This window comes from Salminus brasiliensis, chromosome 7 (genome assembly GCF_030463535.1).
Source record: "Salminus brasiliensis chromosome 7, fSalBra1.hap2, whole genome shotgun sequence".
In the NCBI taxonomy this organism is placed as follows: Eukaryota; Metazoa; Chordata; class Actinopteri; order Characiformes; family Bryconidae; genus Salminus; species Salminus brasiliensis.
The window spans coordinates 1,049,321-1,074,428 of NC_132884.1; the positions used below are offsets into that span (position 1 = coordinate 1,049,321).

At 43.6% G+C, this 25,108-nt stretch overlaps 4 protein-coding genes across 6 annotated transcripts; 1 reads left to right on the top strand and 3 right to left on the bottom strand.

Moving 5' to 3' along the window:
• Positions 1 to 84: 84 nt before the first annotated feature.
• Positions 85 to 4,213, bottom strand: rnf135 (ring finger protein 135). The gene is made up of 5 exons (XM_072683316.1): positions 3,815 to 4,213; positions 2,259 to 2,345; positions 2,014 to 2,169; positions 1,561 to 1,687; positions 85 to 786 (listed from the first exon to the last, which is right to left on the bottom strand). Exons 1-5 carry the CDS (start codon positions 4,136 to 4,138, stop codon positions 251 to 253), a joined length of 1,230 nt encoding a protein of 409 aa, XP_072539417.1. The 5' UTR covers positions 4,139 to 4,213; the 3' UTR covers positions 85 to 250.
• tefm (transcription elongation factor, mitochondrial) lies at positions 4,063 to 12,451 on the top strand. 3 transcript variants are annotated; one of them, XM_072683319.1, is made up of 5 exons: positions 4,063 to 4,398; positions 5,187 to 5,608; positions 6,694 to 6,843; positions 7,941 to 8,381; positions 11,517 to 12,451. In XM_072683319.1, exons 1-4 carry the CDS (start codon positions 4,356 to 4,358, stop codon positions 8,364 to 8,366), a joined length of 1,041 nt encoding a protein of 346 aa, XP_072539420.1. In that variant the 5' UTR covers positions 4,063 to 4,355; the 3' UTR covers positions 8,367 to 8,381; positions 11,517 to 12,451. The 3 variants fall into 3 exon arrangements, with proteins under 3 accessions (XP_072539420.1, XP_072539419.1, XP_072539418.1); XM_072683318.1 differs by lacking the exon at positions 11,517 to 12,451 and adding an exon at positions 9,028 to 9,172; XM_072683317.1 differs by lacking the exon at positions 11,517 to 12,451 and having other exon boundaries at positions 7,941 to 9,175.
• atad5b (ATPase family AAA domain containing 5b) lies at positions 9,279 to 20,991 on the bottom strand. Its single transcript, XM_072682834.1, has 17 exons — positions 20,862 to 20,991; positions 19,158 to 19,189; positions 17,256 to 17,924; positions 16,544 to 16,694; positions 16,068 to 16,437; positions 15,432 to 15,520; positions 14,986 to 15,218; positions 14,282 to 14,462; positions 13,781 to 13,939; positions 13,350 to 13,495; positions 12,508 to 12,601; positions 12,363 to 12,427; positions 11,958 to 12,143; positions 11,374 to 11,868; positions 10,328 to 10,611; positions 10,033 to 10,188; positions 9,279 to 9,409 (listed from the first exon to the last, which is right to left on the bottom strand). The coding sequence occupies exons 1-17, from the start codon at positions 20,989 to 20,991 to the stop codon at positions 9,331 to 9,333; spliced, it is 3,519 nt and encodes a 1,172-aa protein (XP_072538935.1). The 3' UTR covers positions 9,279 to 9,330.
• suz12b (SUZ12 polycomb repressive complex 2 subunit b) lies at positions 20,694 to 24,975 on the bottom strand. Its single transcript, XM_072682837.1, has 4 exons — positions 24,812 to 24,975; positions 24,523 to 24,721; positions 24,297 to 24,376; positions 20,694 to 23,447 (listed from the first exon to the last, which is right to left on the bottom strand). The coding sequence occupies exons 1-4, from the start codon at positions 24,973 to 24,975 to the stop codon at positions 23,147 to 23,149; spliced, it is 744 nt and encodes a 247-aa protein (XP_072538938.1). The 3' UTR covers positions 20,694 to 23,146.
• Positions 24,976 to 25,108: the final 133 nt, after the last annotated feature.

A 25,108-nucleotide genomic window follows, 5' to 3' on the forward strand; every position in this document is an offset into this window, starting at 1 on the left:
TTATTTATAATTATTTAATTTATTCATTATTTATCACACAGACATTAAAAAAACACTCAATCAGTTTGATACACTTGGCTTTAAAGGATTTATTTACCCATGATTTACAGCAGGGGTCTGTGCCCTTCCAAAGAGATCATTTCTAAAACATTACCAGGTCAAAGTCTTGTAAATTAGCTCTTCATTAGTAAAGGAAACTGGGCTAAATAGTGTTCATTAGGGTGCAAAGCCCACAAATCCAGTCTCACTCTCAGCTCCCTTGTTTGGAGACTTTTGCAGGAAAGGTCAGAGCGTTTCCCTGCTGCGTCCCGAACAGCCAGAACACAGGCCTGACCGGGCCACGGAAACCTGCCTGCACGCTGTACAGCTCCACCTGTCCATCCATCAGGCTCCAGAAGGACAGACAGCTGCTGTCCATGTCCAGCAGAACCCTGACCCTGTCGGGGCAGTCCTGTTTGACTAGGGTCTCTGTGCTGTTGTGCCAGGCGCTCAGGCGCCGGCTGCTCCGCTCAATGCACCAGGACGAGGGGCCCCGGCCCAGCTTTTCGTTACGGCCTAAGTCGGGATGCGCCACCCCGGCGGCCCAGCCGGAGCACCGTGACACATCGACGTCCCAGTAGTGCCTCCCTGCGGAAAACTCCTGATCCGCCATCCACTGGCAGGCGCCGAAGCGACTGTTCAGGTTCACCTGCGAGCGAGACGAGCTTACCATCAGCCTCCGGCTCTCTGGGACGAACGCTAAACGCCTGTTTCCCAGAGTGGGCGAGAAGGACAGCACAGCAAACTCTGTGGGACAAAACGAGATGTGATGACCCCAGATGTAGTGAAGATGTAGCCAGATGTAGTTTCAGCACTGGAGTTAGCTGCAGGGCTAGCGTACACGCTAAACGTACACACTGCTAATTAAGACTGTGGTGACTGCACATATATATTTATTTAGTTTCCCTAGACGCTGTTTAATTAATAAAATCTGCTGATTATCCCTTCATTTACCTGTTCAGTGCACAGGTGAAGGCCTACACACAGGTACCGAGTGACATCTAGTGGTAGCTGGAGGTACTGTTAGAGAACGCTCACCCTACACACAGGCTCTCCATTAAAAGGGTACCTCAATACAAAGAAACTCCCTGGCCACTTTATCGGAAAACCCTCCCTTGTATCCCCACCTTGCTGGTGTATAGTAAGACACTGTAGCTCATGCTGATGCACAGACGTGCAAATGCACACACATACACACATAGCTTGTCTAGCCCCTGTAGAGAAGAAGTACTGCCAGTAGAATAGGACTCTCTGGAGCAGATCAACATCATGACCCTATTGGCACTATGCTCCCTAATGCCAGGCGTGGGCTAGAGGAGGGGTATAAAGCCCCCCAGCATTGAGCTGTGGAGGAACTGTGTTCTCTGGACTGATGGTGGTGGAGCTCCATGATCAACAAACAACATCCTGAACTCACTAATGTTCTTGTCGCAGAATGCAATCAAATCCTCACAGCAATGCTCCTCCAGCTCCATGTAGCCTATCACACACATCTAAACGTGCCCGTAGATAGAGGTTTACCTGCAGGTTGGCTGCAGTTCGGTGCCACTGCTGCAGAGTCTGAGGCACCCCAGGTTTCACTCAGACCAGCCAGAGCCTCTCTGACCTCCTGTCTACGACTGTCTGGATCAGGCAGGGTACCTTCAGGCTGAAGGACAGATCACAACAACAACAACAACAACAGATCATAAGGATTATAACCTACGAAGTTCTGGTGCTAAACTCTGATTGGCTGAGCCACATCTGACACCATCTGTAATGGCTAGATGACTGGATCAGGTACTAGCTACTGCAAATACACAGGAACCTCACAGGAACACCCCACAAGACCTGCCTGATGTTTTGGGGATGTTCTGCCCACCCATGTCATGTCGTCTAGAACATCACAGTTTGGTTCTTGTCAAAGTGGAACCAGATCATTAACACCAGTGGTGTTAATGTTATGGCTGTTATGGTGGGTGTAAATTACATTACCGGTTCTATGTATGAAAGGCCGTTCAGGCCGTTCTCTGGTTCTGAGGGCAGGCTGGGTAAACTGCTGTCAGCACACCCGCTTCCTCCTTCCCTGTCCGGCGATGAGCGGAAACCTTCAGCGGTGCTGACGTTCTCTCTGGCAGAGAAGGAACCATCCTGCGTGACGCAGAACAGAGCTCCGTTAAACCCACTGTTCTCTGCTCTAAACCTAAAGCATATAAACAGCCCTCTGTCTGATCTCCTACCTGGAGGCCAGAGTTCAGTCCAGCTTGGAGTGTTTCCAGCCTTCTGATCTCTAGTTTCAAGAACTCCAGTCTTCTCACTAGAACGTCCTGAAAAAAACAACACACACTCACTGGCCACTTTATTAGAAACTCCTCTTTTGTAGCTCCTTCAGACTGCTGATCTGAGGAAGGACTGGATTGATGCTGCAATAATATTTGGATGAGGAAAGGAAGGAATGCATGAAAATATAGACTGAAGAAGAAACAGATGGAGGCAAGAAGAAAGAAGTAAATGAATGGGTAGACAGAAGGATGGATGGATGGAAGACTGAAAGAATGGGCGCATGTATGGATAGATGAAGGCAGGGAAGACTGGGTGGATGATTTGATGGATAGATGGATGGATGTATAGAAGCAAAGAAGACTGGATGAATGGGTGGATGTATGGAAGCAGAAAAGACTGGATGGATGGATGGATGGATAGAAGCAAAGAAGCCTGGATGGATGGATGGATAGAAGCCTGGATGGATGGATGTATAGAAGCAAAGAAGACTGGATGGGTGGATGGATGATTGGATAGATGTATAGAAGCAAAGAAGACTGGATGGGTGGATGTATAGAAGCAAAGAAGACTGGATGTATGGATGGATGTATAGAAGCAAAGAAGACTGGATGTATGGATGGATGGATGGATGCAAAGAAGACTGGATGTATGGATGGATGGATGGGTGGGTGGATGGATGGATGTATAGAAGCAAAGACTGGATGGATGGATGGATGGATGTATAGAAGCAAAGAAGACTGGATGTATGGATGGATGGATGGATGCAAAGAAGACTGGATGGATGGATGGGTGGATGTATAGAAGCAAAGAAGCCTGGATGAATGGATGGATAGAAGCCTGGATGGATGGATGGATGTATAGAAGCAAAGAAGCCTGGATGGATGGATGTACAGAAGCCTGGATGGATGGATGTATAGAAGCAAAGAAGCCTGGATGGATGGATGTATGGATGGATGGATGTACAGAAGCCTGGATGGATGGATGGATGTATAGAAGCAAAGAAGCCTGGATGGATGGATGTATGGATGGATGGATGTATGGATGGATGGATGGATGCAAAGAAGACTGGATGGATGGATGGGTGGATGTATAGAAGCAAAGAAGCCTGGATGGATGGATGGATGGATGGATGGATGGATGGATGTACAGAAGCCTGGATGGATGGATGGATGTACAGAAGCAAAGAAGCCTGGATGGATGGATGTATGGATGGATGGATGTACAGAAGCCTGGATGGATGGATGGATGTACAGAAGCAAAGAAGCCTGGATGGATGGATGTATGGATGGATGGATGTACAGAAGCCTGGATGGATGGATGGATGTACAGAAGCAAAGAAGCCTGGATGGATGGATTTAAAGAAGCCTGGATGGCTGGATGAAGAAATGAAGGCTGGCTGGATGGACAGATGGACAGAAGGAAGGAAAGTTGGAAATAGGTGGAGGCAAGAAAATGGAAGGAAAGTTGTCTGTCTGTACGGGTGGAAGATCTCAGCACTGTCTGTGAGCCTCACCTCTGTCATCTTCTCTGACCGGCGGTCACTGAAGCACTGGTCTGTCCGTGTGACCACGTGGTTCCACATCTCACGACCTCCAGCCTCCTGTAGGTCCAGAATGGTGCAGAGAGTGACGTTCTTCCTCAGGTGGGGTTTGGCCGGCAGCTGTCGCCTGCACTGCGGGCAGTTTCTCTTGCCGCTGGCCAGGTGCCTCTGGATGCAGCTCAGACAGTAGTTGTGGCCGCAGTACAAAGTGACCGGCTCGGAAAACAGCTCAAAACAAATGGAGCACTTCAGGTTGTTGGCCACGAGCTTCACTATGTCCTCGTAAACTGTGGACATGATGGAGGACCTTATCCAGAGCTTCTAAGAACCGAAAGCGAAAGAACCGGAGCTGCTTTTGCTTCATCGTGGAGGAGGAACCGTTCCCAACCGGAACCAATTACACACAGCCCGCGGTTCCCGACCGAGTGGGAATTGGAAAGCGGTAGAGGACAGGCTATGGGGGGTTAGCTTTAGCTTCAGATGTTTAAGCTTTGCTTTGATCAGATGATCCATAATGTTGATCTCTGCGCGGGTTCTGCCTTCTCTTCTTCTCAGAGGTAAAGTCCGGTTTGCTCGCTGTTGTTTCAGGAAGTGATTGAAAGATACAGAAGGTTAAACTCGCAGGTGCGTTAGCATTAGCCACCTAGCACAGATGTGCCAAAAGGTTCATGTGAATCCAAATAAATTAAATTTCAATTAAACACAATTTCTTCAGAAATTATATTTTCAGAAAATATGATATTAAATATTAAAATTGAATATAAAAATTATTATTGTTTTCTGTGTCTAATCACAAATCTCTAAAAAAAAAAAAAAAAAAAAAAAAAAAATATATATATATATAAACACGTATTTAAACAGTAAAATACTAAAATACAGTAGATATCAAACACCCAGACCTGATTTAAATATTTATTATTATTATTATTATTATTATTTTTATTATTACTCAAATGTTACTATACTAGATCAGCTTATAGTATAGTATAGTATACTTTACTAGTTGATCAACTTATTATACTAGTTCATAAGAATTATCTAAATTGTGTATTCTGTTCCCCAAGGCAGCAACAGTACTAATACTGTACTTTAAATACTTTTAAAGTCTGTGTAGTGCTGTATAATACTCTAATTACAAACCCGCCTCTGCCTTCCTGTAGAACAACTACAGATATGCTATAAATATAGCTACTTTAAAAGTTGCTTAAATGTAAACATTTATTAAATTGAGTTATAACACATGCACAAACAACTTACACGTTATTAAAGATGATTTGCAGTAGTTAACCCAATTTGCATGTAATGAATATTTAATTTTTTAATAAACCTAGTCTGTGTTCTGTAGGTTACTCAGGTCTACACCCTCACCTGAAGCTCCGCCCCCATTTCTGCACATGCTGTCACCACGCGGTTCAAATGCCAGCCTGCGATTTGGCGTTGCCAAATCAAACCAGACCGCTGGACTCCTTCTACACCCCCGAACAGCAGGCGACTATCCTGAAGCTCCTCAACACTGGGTCAGAGATCGACCTGGCTGGGGTCAAGCTGCTCAGAGGGCAAAAACTGAACAGTATAATAGAGTACAGGACCAGGAACGGACCCTTTAAAGATCTGGAGAGTGTGGCAAACGTGCCGATGCTGAAGCACAAGAGCGCGGTCATCGTCTTCAACTCCATCCTGAACCCCAAAGAGCAGAAAGGGAAGAGGAAGCAGAAACTCCAGTTTGCAAATTACATCAAACCAGTAGTGACCAAGACACATTTAGAGGTGAGGAAACGGCACGACTCTGTCCAACTGATTAAGGGAGTATGGCAACCTAATAATATATCAGTACCATATATGTAGGCACATTCTCCTACATGTCTAGGAGAATTACATTTCCATAAATGTAGATATTAATCATTAACATTTAATTGGTTTGAACACGGTATATTATGGTTTTCATTGATATTGATATGTAGCTGTAAATAGTAATATAACAACCTTTATTTAACCCTGGAACTGCACTCAGGGTGGCCCACTTTTTGAGTGTAGACGAGCGTGTCTAAAGAACAGGGTTTGAAAAAAGTAATAAAAGATAAAACATAAAGCATTAAAACGTCAGAAAAATACAAAATAAGACTTAAGACTAAAACGAGCAGAAAACAGTAATAAAATACCGGATTAAACAAACTAAATAACTTACTAAAAATAATATAAGAAACAGATAAATAAGTAAAATAAAGAGGGAATGTAAAAGAAAAGTATTAATATAGTTGCTGTATTTTTTGTGGTAATGTGCTGTACAATTATGCATTTGCAGATTTAAAAAAAAATCATACATTCGAGTCAGATTTGGGCTCAAAACTGTGCAATTAAGTCTGACTTTTTATTCAGAGCTGTGATTTACATGTTTTTTGTTTTTGTATTATCTTTTATTAAATTCTAAAACTCAAATTTTGACCTTTTGTATTCTCTGAGTTCTACCTCATCATTATTCATCAGTGCATTCCTGTTCTTCTGCCTATAGATCGTTTGCAGCTCATGTACTGTGTTATGTGCTGTAAAGCTGCAGTATTGTGATGCTGTTAAAGCACAGAAGGTTCTTTCTCTCGATTTTCACACATTTCCCTTAAAAGCCCCCTGAATAAACACAAAACGCCACTACAGTAGAAGTAGCCGGTGCAGAACATCTCACACTGACTGTCAGTGGGAATGGACAGCAGGTGGAGATCAGGTGAAAAACACTGGAGCGCTCCTTTAACACTCGTCCTGTTTCTAATAGAGGACATAGAAAACATCCTGAAACGAGCTTCACTAAAACCATTCCATGGAAACAGTTTCAGTTCTCCTCTGTTCTCCTCTCTTTACAGGCGGCCGCTGATATCGTCTCCATCGTGGCCGGCATTAACAGCATAGCATGGACACACATGGACCAGAAGATGAACGTTCTCGCCTGGCAGCAGCAGCAGTGCCAGAGTTTCTTGAATGGGTCGTACTTTGCGTCCAGTTATCTGGAAGATGTAAGATCTTGGTTCTGTGGTTGGGCTTAGAGCACAGCTGATAACACAGTCAATAGTTTGGAATCGTTTTTTTTTTACTGTTAGAAGTTTGAAATCAGTGTTTTCAGGAATAATAAAAGCTGTTGTTGGAGATGGAGAAATGTAAAAGATGACTTTACAGCTTTCAAGTATTTAGTAAAAAAAAAAGCTGTAATGCTGGAGGTTTCTCAGTTGGAGAAAAGGGTGTTTAATGATTGTAATAAATATGTTAAATACAAAAATAAAACATCAAGAATTTTTAATCAAGATTTATTTTTCAGAATAGTCGACTATTTAAAAAATAAACACCTGTTAACATTTAATCAACATTTCTGCATGTTACTGCTTGTTCTTTAAAAATCCTTAAATTAAACACATTTTAGTATTAATCTTTATTATAATTAATTAATTAATTAATAAAGGTCTTTGAGTGATGCTGTAGAAGTTTTTGGTTCCATAAACATATATTTTTGTAAACACAAAAAAGCACCTTCATTTTAAGAGTGTATAACACTATTATTTTGTGCCAAAATATGTCTTGCTTATTAGTTGAAGTAGTCTGGAACTACTTTAATAAGTTATTAAATAATAACAACAATACTACTACTACTAGAGCTGGGCGACATGGCGATATTTTATCGTATTGTGATAAATGTTGTTATGGTGATACATAATATGCTTTTCTAATCATATGGAGGAGACTGTTAGTGTTAATAAACACTGATCAGCTGCAGGTTTCATTACTAACAGTGTAATTAGACTGGCTTAATTAGATGAAGTGTCTGAATAAAATCACTGTATTCAGTATGAGAGAGGATCTTAATCGTGAAAAACGTCTATCTATCAATATCAATATAAGTTTTACCATATTGCCTAGCCCTAACTACTACTATTACTACTAATAATAGCAAGAATGATTATTGCTATCATAATACAGAACCTATATTCATAAATAAGAATATTATATGTAGAATAAATTATTATAATAAGCTGTGAATCCAAACTTTTGAACATTACTGTATGTGAGATATTATTGCACTGAATGCTGGGTAATCATCTTGTACGCTTTTCCACCTCAGGTTTCGGCGGTGGTGTCGAACCTGCCTGCTGCTGACCTGTATGTGGTGGAGAAGCCGGTTGGTTCCTTCCAGAACGTGAATCTCTTCCCGATTATTGCCCACTTGCGGACGGTGGAGGCCATGCTGTTCGCTCTGCTCAGTGCCCCGAAAACGCCAGACTCCGGCCCCAAGGTTTTAAACATGACGCGCCAAACAGTGGGTCGGCACTTCGGCCTGATGGTGGCCACAAGCCGGACAAGCAGCGCCCAGACAGTCATGCAGATGATGACTCGTTCGGTGACGGAGAAGTCTCCGCGGGTGAGGTTTCCCAGTGAGCTGCTGGTGAGGTATCAGGGAGTGTTCCAGATGAGCAGCAGGAACACAGGGGAGGAGCTGTGTGACGCGCTGCTGCAGGCCGTGGCTTTCTATGAACTGCTCAGAGACTGAAGGACAGATGGACAGGTGCGTGAAGGTGCCTAACTGCAGACTTTGGTTTCAGCTCAGAACTGCCTTCAGAAGTCCTTGATTGGCTGTAATGCTCTGTAATGTTCATATGATCCACACGCTCATTTTGACAGACTGTAATACACTACAGGAAGCGTAGGGGGAGCTCTATAATGCTCATATGATCCACACGCTCATTCTGACAGACTGTAATACACTACAGAATGCGTAGGGGGCGCTCTATAATGCTCTATAATGCTCATATGATCCACACGCTCATTCTGACAGACTGTAATACACTACAGGAAGTGTAGGGGGCGCTCTATAATGTTCATATGATCCACACACTCACACACAGACTGTAATGCACTCTAGAGCATTAGACAGCGCCCCCTACGCTTCATGTAGTGTATTACAATCTGTTAGAATGAGCGTTTGGGTCATATCAACATTATTGAGCATTAGACAGCGCACCTACTCTTGAATTATGAAGTCTATAGCATTTATATGATCCACATGGGGCAGGTTAGAAAGTGCAGAATGGTTGTTAAGTGTTATGTGTTGAAAGTAATAATAGTGGCCAGATTGATAAAACTGAGCAAATTGATTAGCCAATTCGTCAGTAACCGTGTTTCAGGGTTTTTTTCCTCTGGTGTTTTTGCAGGAAGAAAGTTCTGTCCACTCTGCAAAAATCCCATGGGTGTGTATGGATGTACACAACGTCCTGTAATTTAGGACGGACGACTGTCCCAGCATGTTCCATAATAAACTTGAACTTTCCCAAACACTTACACCTCAGAGGTATCGTCTTCCTCAGTGTGGGATTCCATAAACTACTGGTTTTATCTTGGTATTAATCAGCAAGAAACTGATTATAGAAAGCAAAATATCTAACAACACACAGCTGACTCTAGAAAGGTATAAATATTTATTCAGTGCCATCAGGAGAGGGTCAGGAGAACCCAAGTCAACATAGATCCAAGGCTAGCAGTTGGAGAACGCTCTTGGGGAGGGGCAGGCGAATGTGGCTGAGGTAGGCTAGAAATCTGCAAATGAGAAACAGGACCACAAACATTTATCATGAACAATAATAATATAATCAATAAATCAAGCAAAATCACTGTAGAGCAGCTGCAGCCCTTTATCCATTCAGATCTATAGAATCTGTCATCCCTCTTCTAATGGTTGCACCCACTGCTGACACAGATGTGCAAATGCACACAGACAAACAGCTTGTCTAGTCCCTGTAGAGAAGAAGTACTGCCAATAGAATAGGACTCTCTGGAGCAGATCAACATCATGACTCTATTGGCTCCATGCTGCCTAAAGCCCCCCAGCAGAACTGTGTTCTCTGGAATGATGGTGGTGCTCTTGGGCAGGTGATTATCCATCTAATATCCTGACCTCACTAACGCTCTTGTGGCTGAATGCAATCAAATCCTCACAGCAATGCTCCTGCTCCAAAATCTAGTAGAAAGTCTTCTTCTCTGGACAGTGGACAGTTATTCCGACAGAAATTGGAGTAAAGTGAAGAATGAATAAGCAGGTGTCCCAATACTTCTGTCCATATAGTGTACCTCATTGAGCATAAGCCAAACAAATGACCTGGATGCTGCTGAATCGGCACTTTGTGACTGGTGCATTTCTCCAGTATCGATACTGTAATCACCTTGATCGGTTTAGCGGCTTCGTGCTTTCTGTTCTGCACATGAAGCGAAGGGCAGGCAGGTAGTCCACAGCAACCGCCCTCTTGTTACCATGACAACAGAACGCTTTACTGGACAGCAGTTTGTTTAGGACCTCTCTCCTGCTCGTCTGGACACGACTGGAACAAACAAGCAAACCACTTTAATCCATCAACAGATCTGAAAGAATACAGATTACAGCAAATCTGTGCCAACTCCGTTAACACACACACACACACACACACACACACACACACACACACACACACACACACACACCTGCGTTCACAGGGTTTATTCTGCGATTCAGAAATGAGGAGTCTGTCCATCAGTTGGGTAAATCTCTCTCCCCCAATCCCCTCCTTCAGTTTCTCCGCTGTTCTTCGAGCCTCAGACAGTTGTGCTCTACACTGGTGGAACCCCAGACCCTCCAAAACAGACAGGACCTCATAACAGCTCTCCAAGTGTGTGTTCACATCCTCCTCTCTCAGTTCATCCACTAAACTGTCGCTCAGGTGGGCTCCCATCCATCCCAGCGGACCGGGCCGGCACTGTCCGGGAACCTGCAAATACAGATGATTAAAAACCTCTGACGTGGACAAAAAGTGTCCGACCACGTAAAGTTACAGAGCGGGGTCAGGGCCGAGTGCTGAGCTCAGAGCAGAGTGCAGAAAAGCCTCCAACTGACTCAGTAACTGCAGCAGAGCTCCAGACCTGCTGCTGCTGGTAGAGCTGCTGTTAAAGGGGGGCAGCTCCAGATTAATAATGCCTATGGGGTTAGACTGGGATGCTGTAAAAGCTCCTGTAGACATAATGTGTGGGTGTCTCAATAATTTTGTCCACTATATGGACAGAAGTATTAGGACACCTGCTCATTCACTGTTTCTTCTGAAATCAAGGGTATCAACTCTACTCTACCTACTTTCCAGAGAAGAAGACTGTCTACTAGATTTTAGAGGAGGAGCATTGCTGTGAGGATTTGATTGCATTCAGTGACGAGAGTGTCCCAAACTCATCCCATTCAAAAGTACTGGATGGAGCTCCTCCACCACCATCATTCCAGAAAACACAGTTCCTCCACTGCTCCACAGCTCCTCAATGCTGGGGGGTCTTTATACCCCTCTAGCCCACGCCTGGTGGGCAGCATGGAGCCAATAGGGTCATGATGTTGATCTGCTCCATGGGTGTCCACATACATTCTGACACAGTGTAAAAAGGCAGTTCTAGGCCACACGCACACACACACACACACACACACACACAGCTCACAGCTCACTGTGATGTCATTTATCGTAGTAATGACAACAACAGCAAACTGTCCGTACCTGCAGATGCTGCTTGTAAAGACAGGAGTCCAGGAAAGACATGGTGTCGAAAAACTGGGCCAGTGAGTCCAGACAGCAAGACATGAGCTTAGACGAGCCCTCTTCAGCCGAGGCGCCTTCTGATTGGTCTATCCTTGTTGCAGGAGATGCGGGTCCTTTGAATCCATCCAATGAGACGCTACCATACTTTGAGGAAGAGCTACGTGTTGTTTTCAGCTCATCTGCAGCTGCAGGTTTCCTCCCTCTCAGTCTTGAAAGCTTTCCCGTTCTCGGCTCCTTCAGAACCGAGCTGGATGAGGCCTCATCTCCCTCCAGCTTCTTCTCCAACTGGGTGCCTCCTGCCTGAAGCATGCTCTTATCTACATTCTCAGACGTTCTGAAGGGTGGAGCGAAGAGAAGCTCCAGGTTTGAGTAGAAGAGGCTGCCTCCCATCCTCCAGTTCTCCACCAAGACATCCACACACCCTCTGCTTTCCAGCTCAGCCCAGGAGCTACACTGCAGCACAAGATACAGCCTGTGTTTATGTTCTCCAGCTGAAGGCTGGGTCTGAAGGTGGTGTTGTGTTCTACTTAGATCTCGCTCACCTTCAGGGCTTTGTTCCGAGTGTGTCTGCTCGTGCTTCCTCCTCCGCTGCGAGCCCACAGCTCCAGCTCCAACACGCTCCTCCTCACGTCCCCTTTACACTGCCCCAGCAGAAGGCTGATGTCCTCTGGGTGTGGCCACACACTCTCCACCACACACACACACTGCAGGTAACTTCTGGTGGTTTCCTTTCAGAGAAGCACATCACTCACATCAAGCACAGTTAATGGAACTATTTTTTTTTTGTGGTGGAAGAAACTGACGACTTACCTACAGCATACCTCTAAGCCCCGCCCACTCATGCTGAAGCTATACAGAGTGTTTTAGCTGAGACTGTTGCGGCACAGCAGTGTGTGTGTGTGTATGTGTGTGTGTGTGTGTGTGTGTGTGTGTTGTCCAGCACTTACCAGTGGAGGAGTTTTGAAACTGATCTTCTCAAAGTGACCATTAAAGGTTCTACTGAAGAAAGCATCTGTGAAACAGCAATCGCTCAGAGTTACCAACAGAACACCAACAGCTGTATATAAGCAACCTGAGGAAGGTGGACCTCACCATTCGTGGTCAGAATAATGGGCCTCTTACTGGTGGTCATTAGGGTCTTAATGGCGGTGAGAAAGCCCACATCTTCACTGAAGATGATGTCAACCTGCAGACAGGAAGTGGGTCAGGTCTTCAAAGGGTTCTTTAGTAAGGATTATGGTTCTATATGTAGCAATGTTTAACATATGGTGATCAATAGTCAATATGCTGTAATAAGTGACAGGAAAAGAACCATATGAATGATTAGATGGTTCTATTTCTGTCACTGATTATAGCATATTAATTATTGATTATACTGGATGTAATTTAATATCACCATAATAATATCACCATAAGTAAACAGGAATGATTAGATATTTCATATTATTTTTATTATTAATAATAATAATAATAATAATAATTACTTAAAAAAATAAAACCTTAAAACCAGTTTCAAATGGTAACTAAATGACATAACTATTATATAATAAAGTTTAATTCCATTTGTATAAATGTGTGTGTGTGTGTGTGTGTGTGGTGGTTGGGGGGTTAATAATAATACAATTATAAATAAATAAATGCATAAAATTGCATAAAAGGAAGTACGTCAATTTATAAATTTATAGAATAATTATTAAATCGTGAACACAGTAATAATAAATCATTATAAATCTTATCTTTTTATTATTGCTATTATTATTATCTTATCATTATTGCTATTATTATTATCATCATATTATTATTATTATTATTATTATTATTATTATTATTATTATTATTATTAGTGCTATTATTATTTTATTATTATTGCTATTCTTATGATATTATTATTATTATTATTATTATTATTATGTGCTGGTGATGTTTTTCTTTACCTCCTCAAACAGTATGAGAGAGATGGGAGGTGTCCTGTTCCTTCTGTCTAACGGAGGGTCTTCAGTGTTCTGTAGGTGTTCCTCACTGGAGCCGTCAGCTTTAGAGTCCCCCTCAGTAAGAACTTCAGGTTTGACTGAATCAGAAGCTGCAGAAATCAAACCATGTGACCAAATGAGGAATGAGTCTCACTCAAAATTAGGATTTGACAGATAAACATATTTAAAAAAACAATAATTCAGCTTAAACAATCAATATCATTTTAATATTAAAAATATCATTTACTGTAATTTTTAGCCCCTTAAAATCAGTATTGCTGTAAACTGTTGTATCGGTCAGACCCCAGTTGGACTACGTTGGGTATTAGTAGTGGAAGTGGAAGATCTGCCTCAGTATCCCACAGACATTGATCTACCCTGCGAGACAGACATACCTTGGTGGTCCTGGTGAAGATCAGTGCTCGTCTTCACAGGCCTGTCGGTTCTCTTAAAGAAGTGCTTGATGGTTACGGTTGGAGCAGAGCTTTTCTTTCTGGAAACGTTCCGGGAGCTTTTCCTGGACGAAGACACGGCTCTCCTGGAAGCTTCTTCTCCTGAGATAAGAAGTGTTTACTTCAACAAACCATCAGCCAATGGAAGTAGCTCAGCTCAAAGAGTCTAATATGTACCTCCACCCCCTTTACCCTATTAATATTCATGAAATGGATTTATTAATTCAGTAAACAGCTTAAAGGACTTACTGATTCACTCACTGTATGATATTAGCATATTTTTACAAACAGGCTCTTTTTCTTACTATGTAACTTTAACACTAATGCTTGTAAATGAGCTCTGTTCTGATTGGCTGTCTGGACTGAAACAGTAAACAAACCGTTTCTCTCCACTACAGTGGGGGAAATGTGTTTTTCTGGGATGGTGGGCTGCAGTGAACTCACTAAAGCCTGCTGCAGGAGCTGCTGTAGGAGCCAGTAGTCTGACTGTGTTGGTACTGAGGCTGTTTTGGGGATTCAGGGCTTTGGTCTGCAGCGCCCCCACCTGGTGAGACTGAGTGGCTTCTCTTAGCTGAGAGAGAACAAGCTGACCACTACGCAGAGACGAGCTATTCACCTCAAATACCTGCAGACAGACAGACAGAGAGATAAAAGGAGGGGTTGGGAACAGCACTGATGATGAATAAGGCCAGTAATAACAGTATCTCACACACTACAGATATACACAATATGTCCAAATATTTGTGGACACCCATTCTAATGAATGCATTCAGCTATTCTAACACAGATGTGCAAATGCACACACATGCACCATGCCTAATGCCAGGCGTGGGCTAGAGGGGTATAAAACCCCCCAGCATTGAGGAGCTGTGGAGCAGTGGAGGAACTGTGTTCTCTGGAATGATGGATGGTGGAGCTCCATCCAGTACTTTTAGGATGAGGGGGTGTGGTGATCATCATCCAACATCCTGGCCTCACTAATGCTCTTGTTGCTGAATGCAATCAAATTCTCACAGCAATGCTCCTCCTCCAAAATCTAGTAGAAAGTCTTCGTCTCTGGACAGTAGAGACAGTTACTCCAGCAAAATCCCCTTGATTTCAAAAGAAACAGTGAATGAGCAGGTGTCCCAATACTTTTGTCTATATACCTTATATCCCAGCTCCTGAGCGCAGGCGTACACAGCTGCAGTCTTGCCCACCCCAGCAGGTCCCCCAATCAGCACAGTGTTACACAGCTCCGCCTCTCTCTCCACCATCAACGACTCCCCCTCAAAATCACCACAGTCCCAGGACTCTCCTGTGGGCAGGAGGGGTACAGGGGGGCTGAGCATGACAGCGGACACAGACACGGTCTTAAACCACTGAGCTAACAGGACATTTGCTAAATTAGGGGACAAAATATACAAAAATAAATATATTAATGCTTATTTAATGTGGTTTTTAATTATTATATTATATTGTAGAGTTCTATAATCTTTTTTAATCATATGTTGTATGGTTGTTTAGATTGTATTTTAATCTAAATGTTGTTTATTTATTAGTATTATTATTTCTGTCAAAAGAAATGAATTAATTCAGCCATTAAAACTGTCACCGCTGTTCTCCTCCTGCATCCTGCGCCGCTCCTCTCGTCTCCTTCGTCTCTCCTCCACATCTGCTCGCATCCTCCACTCCTTCAGCCAGCTGTTACCAACGGCAACAAGCAGATTATTATTTTGTAATAATTTCACTCAGAATTTAACGAAAATTAGATACCGAAGCCTAAACAACTTATTGAATGACTTTCTGAAGAAGTATTTAGACCAGTGTCGATTTAAAAGAAACTCAATTTAAGGTTTATTTTAATATTTTTGTTTATTATAATCAGTAAATCTGTTTATCTGAGCAGTAAGAGAAGCTAACTTTAGAATAACTATAAATAAACAAATAATAAATGGGCGTGTCTTTACGAAGCTGATCTTGGTGACAATCCACGTTCAGTGTTTGTTAGCAGCGTTAGCCTATAGCACCTCCTGTTGTAAACTGAAGAAGCTCACGCTGGACACCAAACGTGTCTTGGCTGATGGACTGAATCAGGGGTCAGAGATCAGTCATGAGAGTCAGATTCTTTACTGAACTGCCCCTTTAACTGGATGCAGTGCAGTGTGTGAGAGGTGGAGCAGCACTTGTAGTTCCACCCTTAATTAGGTGGAAACGCTGCAAATGAACACAAAAGGTCACACACACACACCTGTGCAGTTTCCTCACTGAGGCCGAGTTCCCGATGACTCCGCTGGAATGCTGAGGCTGATATATCTCCGTCCACAGCACGTCCTCCTCCACCCTCAGCGCTGCAGTGTCTCCTGCAGGGCGCGCACTCTGATCCGGCTGCAGGACGGCAGACGGAGGCGTGTTCTGCTGTTTCCTCCTCCGGCTCACGCTCAGCCTGCTCCTGCTGGAGGCTTTACTGTGGGCGCTGTGAGGAGTGTGTGTGTTCACACACACTCCGCCTCCGCTCAGCTCTGCGCTCCAGCACTGCCGTTTCAGGGGCTGGTCATCATGGTCATGGAGAGCTTCTGCGTCCTGTTTCCTCTTTCCAGAGACTGGAGCACCGGGGGGGGCTGAAATCATACACACAACACCAGCTCGGATTGGACACAACTGCGTGGAAACTGCATGATGATTGGACCAACAGAAAGTGTCTGATCTGTGTGTCTGATCTCTCACCAAAGCTGGTTAAACCCTCTCCAGACTGGATCCGTTGTTTCAGCAGAAGTGAGAAGAATCGCTGGACTGCGAAGCGCTGGTTCTGGACCTGAATCTGCTCCAGCAACTTCTCACGGGTGTTAGCGGAGTACTCCGCCCTCCAGCCTGACCTCTGGAGGGAAAAGCAGATCAGACACGAGAGCAGAGAACAACAAAAACACCAGACTGTCTGGAACACCTCCCTTTTCTGTCTGAAGCTCTTTGGGCCCAAAGTAGGTTTAAACACCAGGCAGGTTTCAGGAAATGAGAAAATTGAGAGCCAATAGCGTCACAAATATTCATGCCTCAGCAGTTTTCCTCCAAATACAAACAAGCTTTTGGGGCCCTGGGTGGCGCAACTGTCTAAGTGTTGGCTCGGCCATCAGAAGGGGGTTGCAGTTTTGATCCCCAGTGATGCCACAGCTGTGCATTTCTGGGAGACCTCTCTTTCTAGAGAGGTCCTCCCTCTCCACCCAGCAGCAGTTTACTTCACATGTCTTGGAGAAGAACCATGCTAGCCTTCATCCTCCTACTTCTCTGGTTGCATCATGTGATGGGGAGGTTCTAGATAGTGGAGGAATCTGGTAGCTAAGGTTCTGCAGTCCAACACAGAGTGAAACCTGGGAGAGGTGAAGTGATATTTATGGGTAATAATACTTTACTTAAGGTTTTAAAGAGATTGACTAACGCTCACCATCTCTCTGAGGCTCTTCGAGGGGGTCAGTGATCTGAAGGAGTGGCAGTGAGAAGCTGTGGGGGTCGCAGTCTGAGGGAATGTGTGTAAAAATGTCTGGAAATCATGTTCATCAGTTCTGGTCATGTCAGTACCAGTCTTCATGGCTTGTGATGAATCACTGCGATCACAGCGTTCCTTCACCTGTCCATCAGTAACCATGGAAACCTGCTCATGGCTCCTTTTGAGCAAAGGTGTTTCTCCATCTCCACAAAGGTCAATTATATCTGGCTCTGGGTCAGCAGTGCTCAAACAGGAGCTTGCCTCGTTCAGCTGCGTGAGCTTAGCTTTCACCGCCTTCACGTTAGGGTCACTTCGTTTCGGAGATGAGAGACCACTGTCCTCCCTTGGAGCCCCCCCTTGGCTCTCCTTTACAGTTGTAGTTTCTGCCCCTGTGGTCTTCTTCGGTCGTTTCAGTCTGTTGACCTTTGCCTGGACCTTGCTGCTCTTTTCCTGGATCTCCTCACAGGTGACAGCGGCAGTGATGCAAGCAGACCTGCATGAAGGTAATTTCTCCTTAAACAGAGACATCTGCAGGACGTTGGTGGTAGCTGGCTCGTCCCAAACAGCACCACCAGCATCCTCCTCCTCCTCCTCCTTCTCCTCACTGTCCCAGGTTATGCACAGAGCCTGTGGTTAAAATATAAACATGTGAGTCAGACTGGACTGCATCCAAAATAAGCTATACCTACACTGACTAGCCTGGCCACTTTATCAGAAACTCCTTTCTTGTATTTTTAAATTTATTTTACATCATTTATTTGACATTTTTACTTACATCCCCATTCAGCGCTGCCTACCCAGCTGACCTGTCCATATGAGGCCTGTAGGGTTAGCCATGGGTTCGTCCCTGTGTTCCACGTTGGCTCCACATATGAAGGTCAGAGATGGGGCCAGAAGAGGTTAAACATGGGCCTCACCTGGGGCCTAGATGGGCCCATTTGGGAATCCCAGCTGGGTCCCAGTAACAAAGCATGTACAAACCCGCTCAGAGCCCAGGCCCACCTGAACTAGAGCTGGGCCATGTGCCAATCTTTTATTTTAATATTTTATCGGGATACACAACATGCTTTTCTGAGCATATTGAGGATATGGTCAGTGCTTAAAGAAGACTGGCCAACTGCACATTTTCTTACAAACAGTGTAATTAGTCTGGTTTAACTGGATGGACTGCAGCTCATTTTGAGTAAACGTCACTACGGGAGAGTATCTAGTACGTCTCTGCGTCTATCATGATGAATATTGTGTATTGTGAAAATGCCTTAAAATATTGTGATATAATGTTTTCACCATATCGCCCAGCCCTACCTGGAATTAATAATCATATAAATTCCTTAATTATTGATAGGTGGAATTATACATTATATATTGAAGTATATTGAGAGTATATTGGGATTCATGAGCTGCTATTGGGTGCTAAATCTTCATCCCACGCCCCTCGTATTTGCATATTTACACTTTGAGAAGCTGTATATTAAACAAATGTTAATCTGTTGTTAAACCCATTATTTTATTTATTTTATTTTTAGATTATTACAGCAATCAGCTGAAAAACAACTAATTTACCACAGAAACGCTGCTGCTAATCGAGATACAGAAAAACACATCAATTTTATTACGATTTATATTATTTCATTTATGAGCTGATTTTTGTTTGTTTGTTTGTTTTCTTACCTGGAAGCTTATTTTCCTTTTCTTTTTTTTTTGTGTCCAACTTTGATTCGTGTCCAAATCTTACATCATATAAGCGCTACGTCACTAACCCGTGTTGATCTTGTAGTAGATCTCCTTAATCTGCGCCCAATCGAGCTGAATTAGAGAGCAATAATCAGATAAATCCACACGTCGATATCAATATCTCACCTTTCTAAAGCATCCGTGTTGCTCTGTTCCTCCTTCCGCGCCAAAATGAGCTCACACTTCAGCGGCCAATCAGAACGCGAGAAAGGAATGACGTAGCGCTCCACCACTCATCGCCTTTGAGTCTAAACCCCACGAGCTCATGAGCTCCCCTCCACCTCCCCTGAGGCTCCTCACCCAGCAGACCTTTTATTTTTTGCTTTTTTATTATTATTATTATTATTATTATTATTATTATTCAATATTTACAGAACTGTGCAAAAGTTTTAGCCCCCTGTGAGAATCAGTGTAAAGCTGCTTATCAGTATTAATCAGAAAAATCACTGATAGAATAAACACTAGTAATATCACTCCTACAGAGAGTGGTGGTGGTTCTCCATCACTGTGTTCATCATTAGAGCATCTCCAAAGTTCTCCTCTCTCATGGAGTCTAGTATTATTTAGAGTTCTCCTCAGATCAACACCTGGTTTGGTGGTAAATCAGGGCTGAATGATGGTAAATCAGGTGAGCTGCTGCTGCTGCTGCTGCTGCTGATGGAGTTGAACACATCCTCCACGCTGTGCTGGCTGGACTGGGGGGCGTCCAGGAGAACCCTGGAGGAACCGAGCTCTGTTCTTCAGACTAGCTCACCGACAAGATCTCACTACTTTCTTTCTTCAGAATGAGAAGCTGCTTTATCTGTTCTGATGAGATCTGGAGCTTCTGCTGTAAAACCCTCTCACTGCTGCACATTACTTGCACATGAGATCAATTTAATGTTAAGCAGTTGTGTGAAGCAAACTCATAAAGAGGGCCGTCCGGCTCTGTCCTGGGAAGCTTCTTAGACCCAGTGCAGGTGGTGGGAGGCAGGAGGATGAAAGCCAAGCTGAAATCCATGCTGGAGAACAGCTCCCACCCCATGCATGAGACTCAGCACAGGGCAGCTCCTTCACTGACAGGCTGCTTCACCCCAGGTGTGTGAAGGAGGGGTATCACAGGTCCTTCCTTCCTGCTGCCGTCAGACTCATACACACACGCCTAAACTCCACACATGCTCAGGGAACAGAGGTCCCTCAGTGTAACAATATCATGTGCAATTATATTATATGTTTTTTGGTTCTAAAACCAAAAGTTTAAGCAGCTTGTTTTAAGACCACACACTTTCCACATAGAGGCGTGGTCATGTAATGAAATGTGAATTTTAAACACTAAATAAAAGCTGTTTGGTCGAGCTTAGCCAGATTATGCTTCCGTACTTGTTAACTACATTGTGGTGATTTTTATTATTTCATAGCTCTGAAACTTTTCAAATGTGCAGCTACTCAACCAGTACATGCTGTTCTTTTAAGGAGTATGAGGATTTATAGCCACCTATCAGGTATTTAAGTCAGAGTTGGTCTCGGTATGGGCAGATACCTGAAAATCTGGTATCAGTATCGGAAAGGAAAAAGGGGTATCGGTGCATCCCTAATTTCCATACACTGAAATATTGTGTTCAAATTAAAATGAATCAGAAACAAATTCCAGGGCAGACTCTTCTCACTGAAAGCAGAGAATCATTTTCACTAAATTAGTCAAGATTTTAATTTGTCATATATTTTCATGTTACAGGGAAACCTATGCAATGTTACAAAGTGAACAAATCAAAATATACACTGTATATTGAAAGATAAGGAGGGGGGAGGTCGGTGTATACTTTGGCATTTCGTATGCTATGACAGGTTTACCATAGTCTTTGTACACTGGTTCAGTCTCGATGAGATTTCCAGTTTGGTAAACGTATTGTATTCTTGGGTTCACTTGTGTCTTGAAGAAATTCTCTGGAGGGGGTTTGCAATGGTCCCTCTTTTCGTTCATCCATCCATTCACTCATCCATCCATCCATTCATTCATTCGTTCATTTCCAAAAGCAGTCCAACGTTGTTTCAAAAAACATGTTTAAAAGAAGTGCGGCTTTACCCCGTATTCAACAAAATACAAGGGACAGAAATCACAAGCTTGAAGAAACAGCTCTCACTGAACACATGTATAATATTGCTGATTCATTAATAATGCTCAGATCAACGCAGGAAAGGTGCCGAATAGGAAAGTCGTAACACTCCGCATGTAGGGATATGGAAGCATTGACGGGTCAGTTGTTGGGGGTGATCGACTGCAGTTCTCCAAAAACAACTGCACTGCACATCGATTACAGCTCTAAAAAAACATTATGGGCCAATCAAAACACATACAGGACCCTCTCATGATAAAGTCTGATGCACAAAAGAAAAACACTGTCCACCGTTAAGCTTCCGGAGCCATCAGCTACTGAAGCGAGGGCTAATGTGCTAAAAGAGCACTGAAAGAAATGACCAACTGTGACAGAAATGATTAAATGCAGACAAACAATCAAGACTAACCGTATTCCCATTCTACAGGAACTCGCGCAACGGCGCAAAGCACTCAAGAAACTACTAGTAGACAAATGGGTTCGAGCCATGATTGTGAGGGCAGAGTAGAGCAGTGGCTGCTGAGGTGAAAAACCAGGGAGCCCTCGGCCGAATTACGTCTAAAAGAGAGAAACCACAACGGCTCGCTGTGTGTTATAAAAACAAGAAAGGCAGCATCAGTCAAAAATGCCGTCAGTCCTAAAAACAAGGCGTCTGCCTGAGTCCGAGACCAGACCAAGCCTCCGCCGAAATCACCTCCGCTCTGGCTCTACAGCTCCCAGCCTCAGTCGGTGCTCCTGTAAACTCTCACACCTAGGCAGCTTCTATGAAACACCAAGGTATTTCATGTGCATTTGAGAACACCAAAACGGTTTCTACACATTCTAGAACACCAAAATGGCTTCTGTGCTGTCTAGAACACCAAGTTCCTGCACACTGTAGAACATCGAGACAGTTTCTACTCACTCTTGAACGCCAAGATGGTTTCTATGCATCACTGAACGCCATGATGGTTTCTGTATGTTCTAGAACACAAAGACGGTGTCTGTACGTTCTAGAGCGTTGTGAGTTTCTGTGCATTCTAGAACACCAAGACAGTTTCTGTGCATTCTAGAACACCAATAATTTCTGTACATTCTAGAACATGAAGACCATTTCTGTCCGTTCTAGAACACCAATAATTTCTGTACATTCTAGAACATCAAGACAGTTTCTGTGCATTCTAGAACACAAAGATGGTTTCTGTACATTCTAGAACATTGTGACAGGTTCTGTGCACTTTAAAACACCAAGAATTTCTGTATGTTCTAGAACACAAAGATGGTTTCTCTACGTTCTAGAACACCAAGACAGTTTCTGTACATTCTAGACCAATAATTTCTGTACATTCTAGAACATTAAGACCATTTCTGTACGTTCTAGAACACCAATAACTTCTGTACATTCTAGAACATCAAGACCATTTCTGTTCGTTCTAGAACACCAATAATTTCTGTACGTTCTAGAACACCAATAACTTCTGTACATTCTAGAACATCAAGACCATTTCTGTTCGTTCTAGAACACCAATAATTTCTGTACGTTCTAGAACACAATGATGGTTTCTGTACATTCTAGAACATTGTGACAGGTTCTGTGCGCTTTAGAACACCAAGAATTTCTGTATGTTCTAGAACACAAAGATGGTTTCTCTACGTTCTAGAACATCAAGACAGTTTCTGTGCACTCTAGAACACAGAGAGATTCTGTACGTTCAACAACACAACGATGTTTTGGTGGGTTCTGCAGCAGTTTTTGTGCATTCTGTAATATTAAGATTCTCTGAATTCTAGATTATCAAAGGAACTCTGATGCACCAAGAGGGTTTCAAAATCCACTGCAGAACCAGTTTCTGTAAATTCAAGTTTTGGTGAACTCTAGAAGCACAGCAGAGTTTTGGTGAACTCTAGAAGCACAGCAGAGTTTTGGTCACTTCCAGACATCCAGCAGTGTTTTGGTGACCTCTTGAAGCACCACAGAGTTGATTTCAAAGCTCTTGAGTCTAGCAGGAGTGTACAGCCTGAGCTCTCGAGTCAGGCAGGTGATCAGTCTGAGACGGTGCTCTTGGTGCGTTTGCCATGAAGAGTGAACCCTGATAAGACAGCATGGCCATTGCAGGCAGCGTCTGCACCCTCATGCCCTTCCTCCACCTCCGGGACTTCGGCCTGGATCTCCCGCAGGCGTGTCATTGCTCGATCAATGGTTGCTGTGGTGACCAAGTTGAAGTCATGCATGCTGACCAGGTGCAGCAAGAAGTTGCGGCACAGGTTCCTGCGTGCGATGTGCGGGCCGCAGTTCTCCACAAACAGCATGATGGCCTGGTTCATCTGGTTATCAGCTATAAACCTGTGGGGGGGGGGGGGGGGGGGGGGTACATCAGTTGTGTCTGATAAACCGTGTGTGTGCAGCAGGTGAAAATGTCCGTTCAGTCACAGTCTAACAGTGGATTGTCAAGAGGGGGATGGAGACAATAGATATACACTATAGGGACACCGGCTCATTTACTGCTTCTTCTTAAATCAAAGGAATTAATACTATTTTTCTAATATTTCAAAGCATTGCTGTGAGGACTTGATGGCATTCAGCAAAAAGAGTGTTAATGAGGCAGGATGTTGGATGATGGTGATCACCATCCCACCTCATCATCCCCAACTCCCCAACTCATCCCAAAAGTACTGGATGGAGCTCCACCACCATCATTCCAGAGAACACAGGTCCTCCACTGCTCCACAGCTTGATGCTGGGGGGCTTTATACCCCTCTAGCCCACGCCTGGCATTAGCAGCATGGAGCCAATAGGGTCATGATGTTGATCTGCTCCTGAGAGTCCTATTCTATTGGCAGTACTTCTTTTCTACAGCAACAGGTGCCACTTAATGTAGCTGAATGCAACCATTAGAACGGGTGTCCACAAATATTTGGATATATAGTCTATTTAAAGGTTGTTTCCCAAAGCATAATTGCTGACGTTATAAATGAATCTCTTCAAAATTAACAGAACTAATAAAACAATGATTATGAGGGCATCTCCGTAGCTGTAAACAGTTTGGTCGGGCTGGGAATCATTATGAAACTGAGTTCAATACTTGCAGATCAATATTTGCAGATGGGGTATTAGAAAAAGTGTGACTGTCCATGTTATGTCATGTTTTTCAAAGAAACAAAGAAAAAACTAATGAAAAACAAAAACACATACCCATTTTTCATCACATGGAGATTCCATAGTTTCATCACTTCTTTCTCTCCCTCGTTCACGTCCGTGAACTCCTCAATTTGCTGTGGATGACAAATCAACCATTTTCAAAGCCCTTCACAAGGCTGCAGAATACACTGCCTACACAACCCTAATGCAGCACCGGTTACTGTTTCCAAATGGTTAGAAACCATCCATACTGGAGATAATGCATAAAAGGTGCTCTCACCGTGGTGGTCTTCTCCCTGAGCCACTCGGGGTCCCTCTCATCCTCACTGTCCATCTCCATCTCTTGTGGTCGGAGAGGCATGCAGCTGTCACTGTGGAAGTAGAGACGGTTGTGGCCGCTCACATATGTCCTCTGCTGTTCTGGTTCCCCGTCCTCCGACTCCAGAAACTCCGACAGGCTTGGTTTAGTACGTTTGGGCCTGATAAACACATTCCTTTTGTTAATCTGACCACAAATGAACCAAGCACTATCCATCAATCCATCCCTCTATCCATCCAAAGGTTCTTACCTGCAGACTAGAATGTGAGTGACAGCTGTTCTCTTGACAGGACCGTTGCGGCTAAAGGCGAAGCCGGGTTGGCTGTGTATATCTTGCGGATTCCCAACATAAGACCCATCATAACATTCGTTTATGGACACATCTATCCTGGCCCCTTTAGAATGAGGCTGCATTAAAAAAAAGAAACGTCAATCTTAGCAAACTTGTAGAGCTGGGGTCTCAGACATGGATTAAGCCTCATCTTTGAATATACTGCAGGAGCAATACTGAACCACTTGCAGAAATGCTTTTAAATCCAAGCTTAGA

Bases quoted from the DNA above. Each gene is read 5' to 3' on its own strand.
- rnf135 (XM_072683316.1), bottom strand. From the start codon at position 4,138: ATGTCCACAGTTTACGAGGACATAGTGAAGCTCGTGGCCAACAACCTG. The intron at 1,688-2,013 runs GTAATGTAATTT...TCTGTCCTTCAG, and splicing joins GCCTTTCATACATAGAACCG to CCTGAAGGTACCCTGCCTGA. The intron at 787-1,560 runs GTAAACCTCTAT...TTTGTCCCACAG, and splicing joins GAACTGCAGCCAACCTGCAG to AGTTTGCTGTGCTGTCCTTC.
- tefm (XM_072683319.1), top strand. From the start codon at position 4,356: ATGTTGATCTCTGCGCGGGTTCTGCCTTCTCTTCTTCTCAGAG. The intron at 4,399-5,186 runs GTAAAGTCCGGT...TGTGTTCTGTAG, and splicing joins GCCTTCTCTTCTTCTCAGAG to GTTACTCAGGTCTACACCCT. The intron at 6,844-7,940 runs GTAAGATCTTGG...TTTCCACCTCAG, and splicing joins CGTCCAGTTATCTGGAAGAT to GTTTCGGCGGTGGTGTCGAA.
- atad5b (XM_072682834.1), bottom strand. From the start codon at position 20,991: ATGAACGAAAAGAGGGACCATTGCAAACCCCCTCCAGAGAATTTCTTC. The intron at 16,438-16,543 runs GTGAGAGATCAG...GTATGATTTCAG, and splicing joins AGAGGGTTTAACCAGCTTTG to CCCCCCCCGGTGCTCCAGTC. The intron at 10,612-11,373 runs GTACGGACAGTT...CTGTATTTGCAG, and splicing joins TTTACAAGCAGCATCTGCAG to GTTCCCGGACAGTGCCGGCC.
- suz12b (XM_072682837.1), bottom strand. From the start codon at position 24,975: ATGCAGCCTCATTCTAAAGGGGCCAGGATAGATGTGTCCATAAACGAA. The intron at 24,377-24,522 runs GTGAGAGCACCT...TGTCATCCACAG, and splicing joins TCAGGGAGAAGACCACCACG to CAAATTGAGGAGTTCACGGA. The intron at 23,448-24,296 runs GTATGTGTTTTT...CCCCCCCCACAG, and splicing joins CTCCATGTGATGAAAAATGG to GTTTATAGCTGATAACCAGA.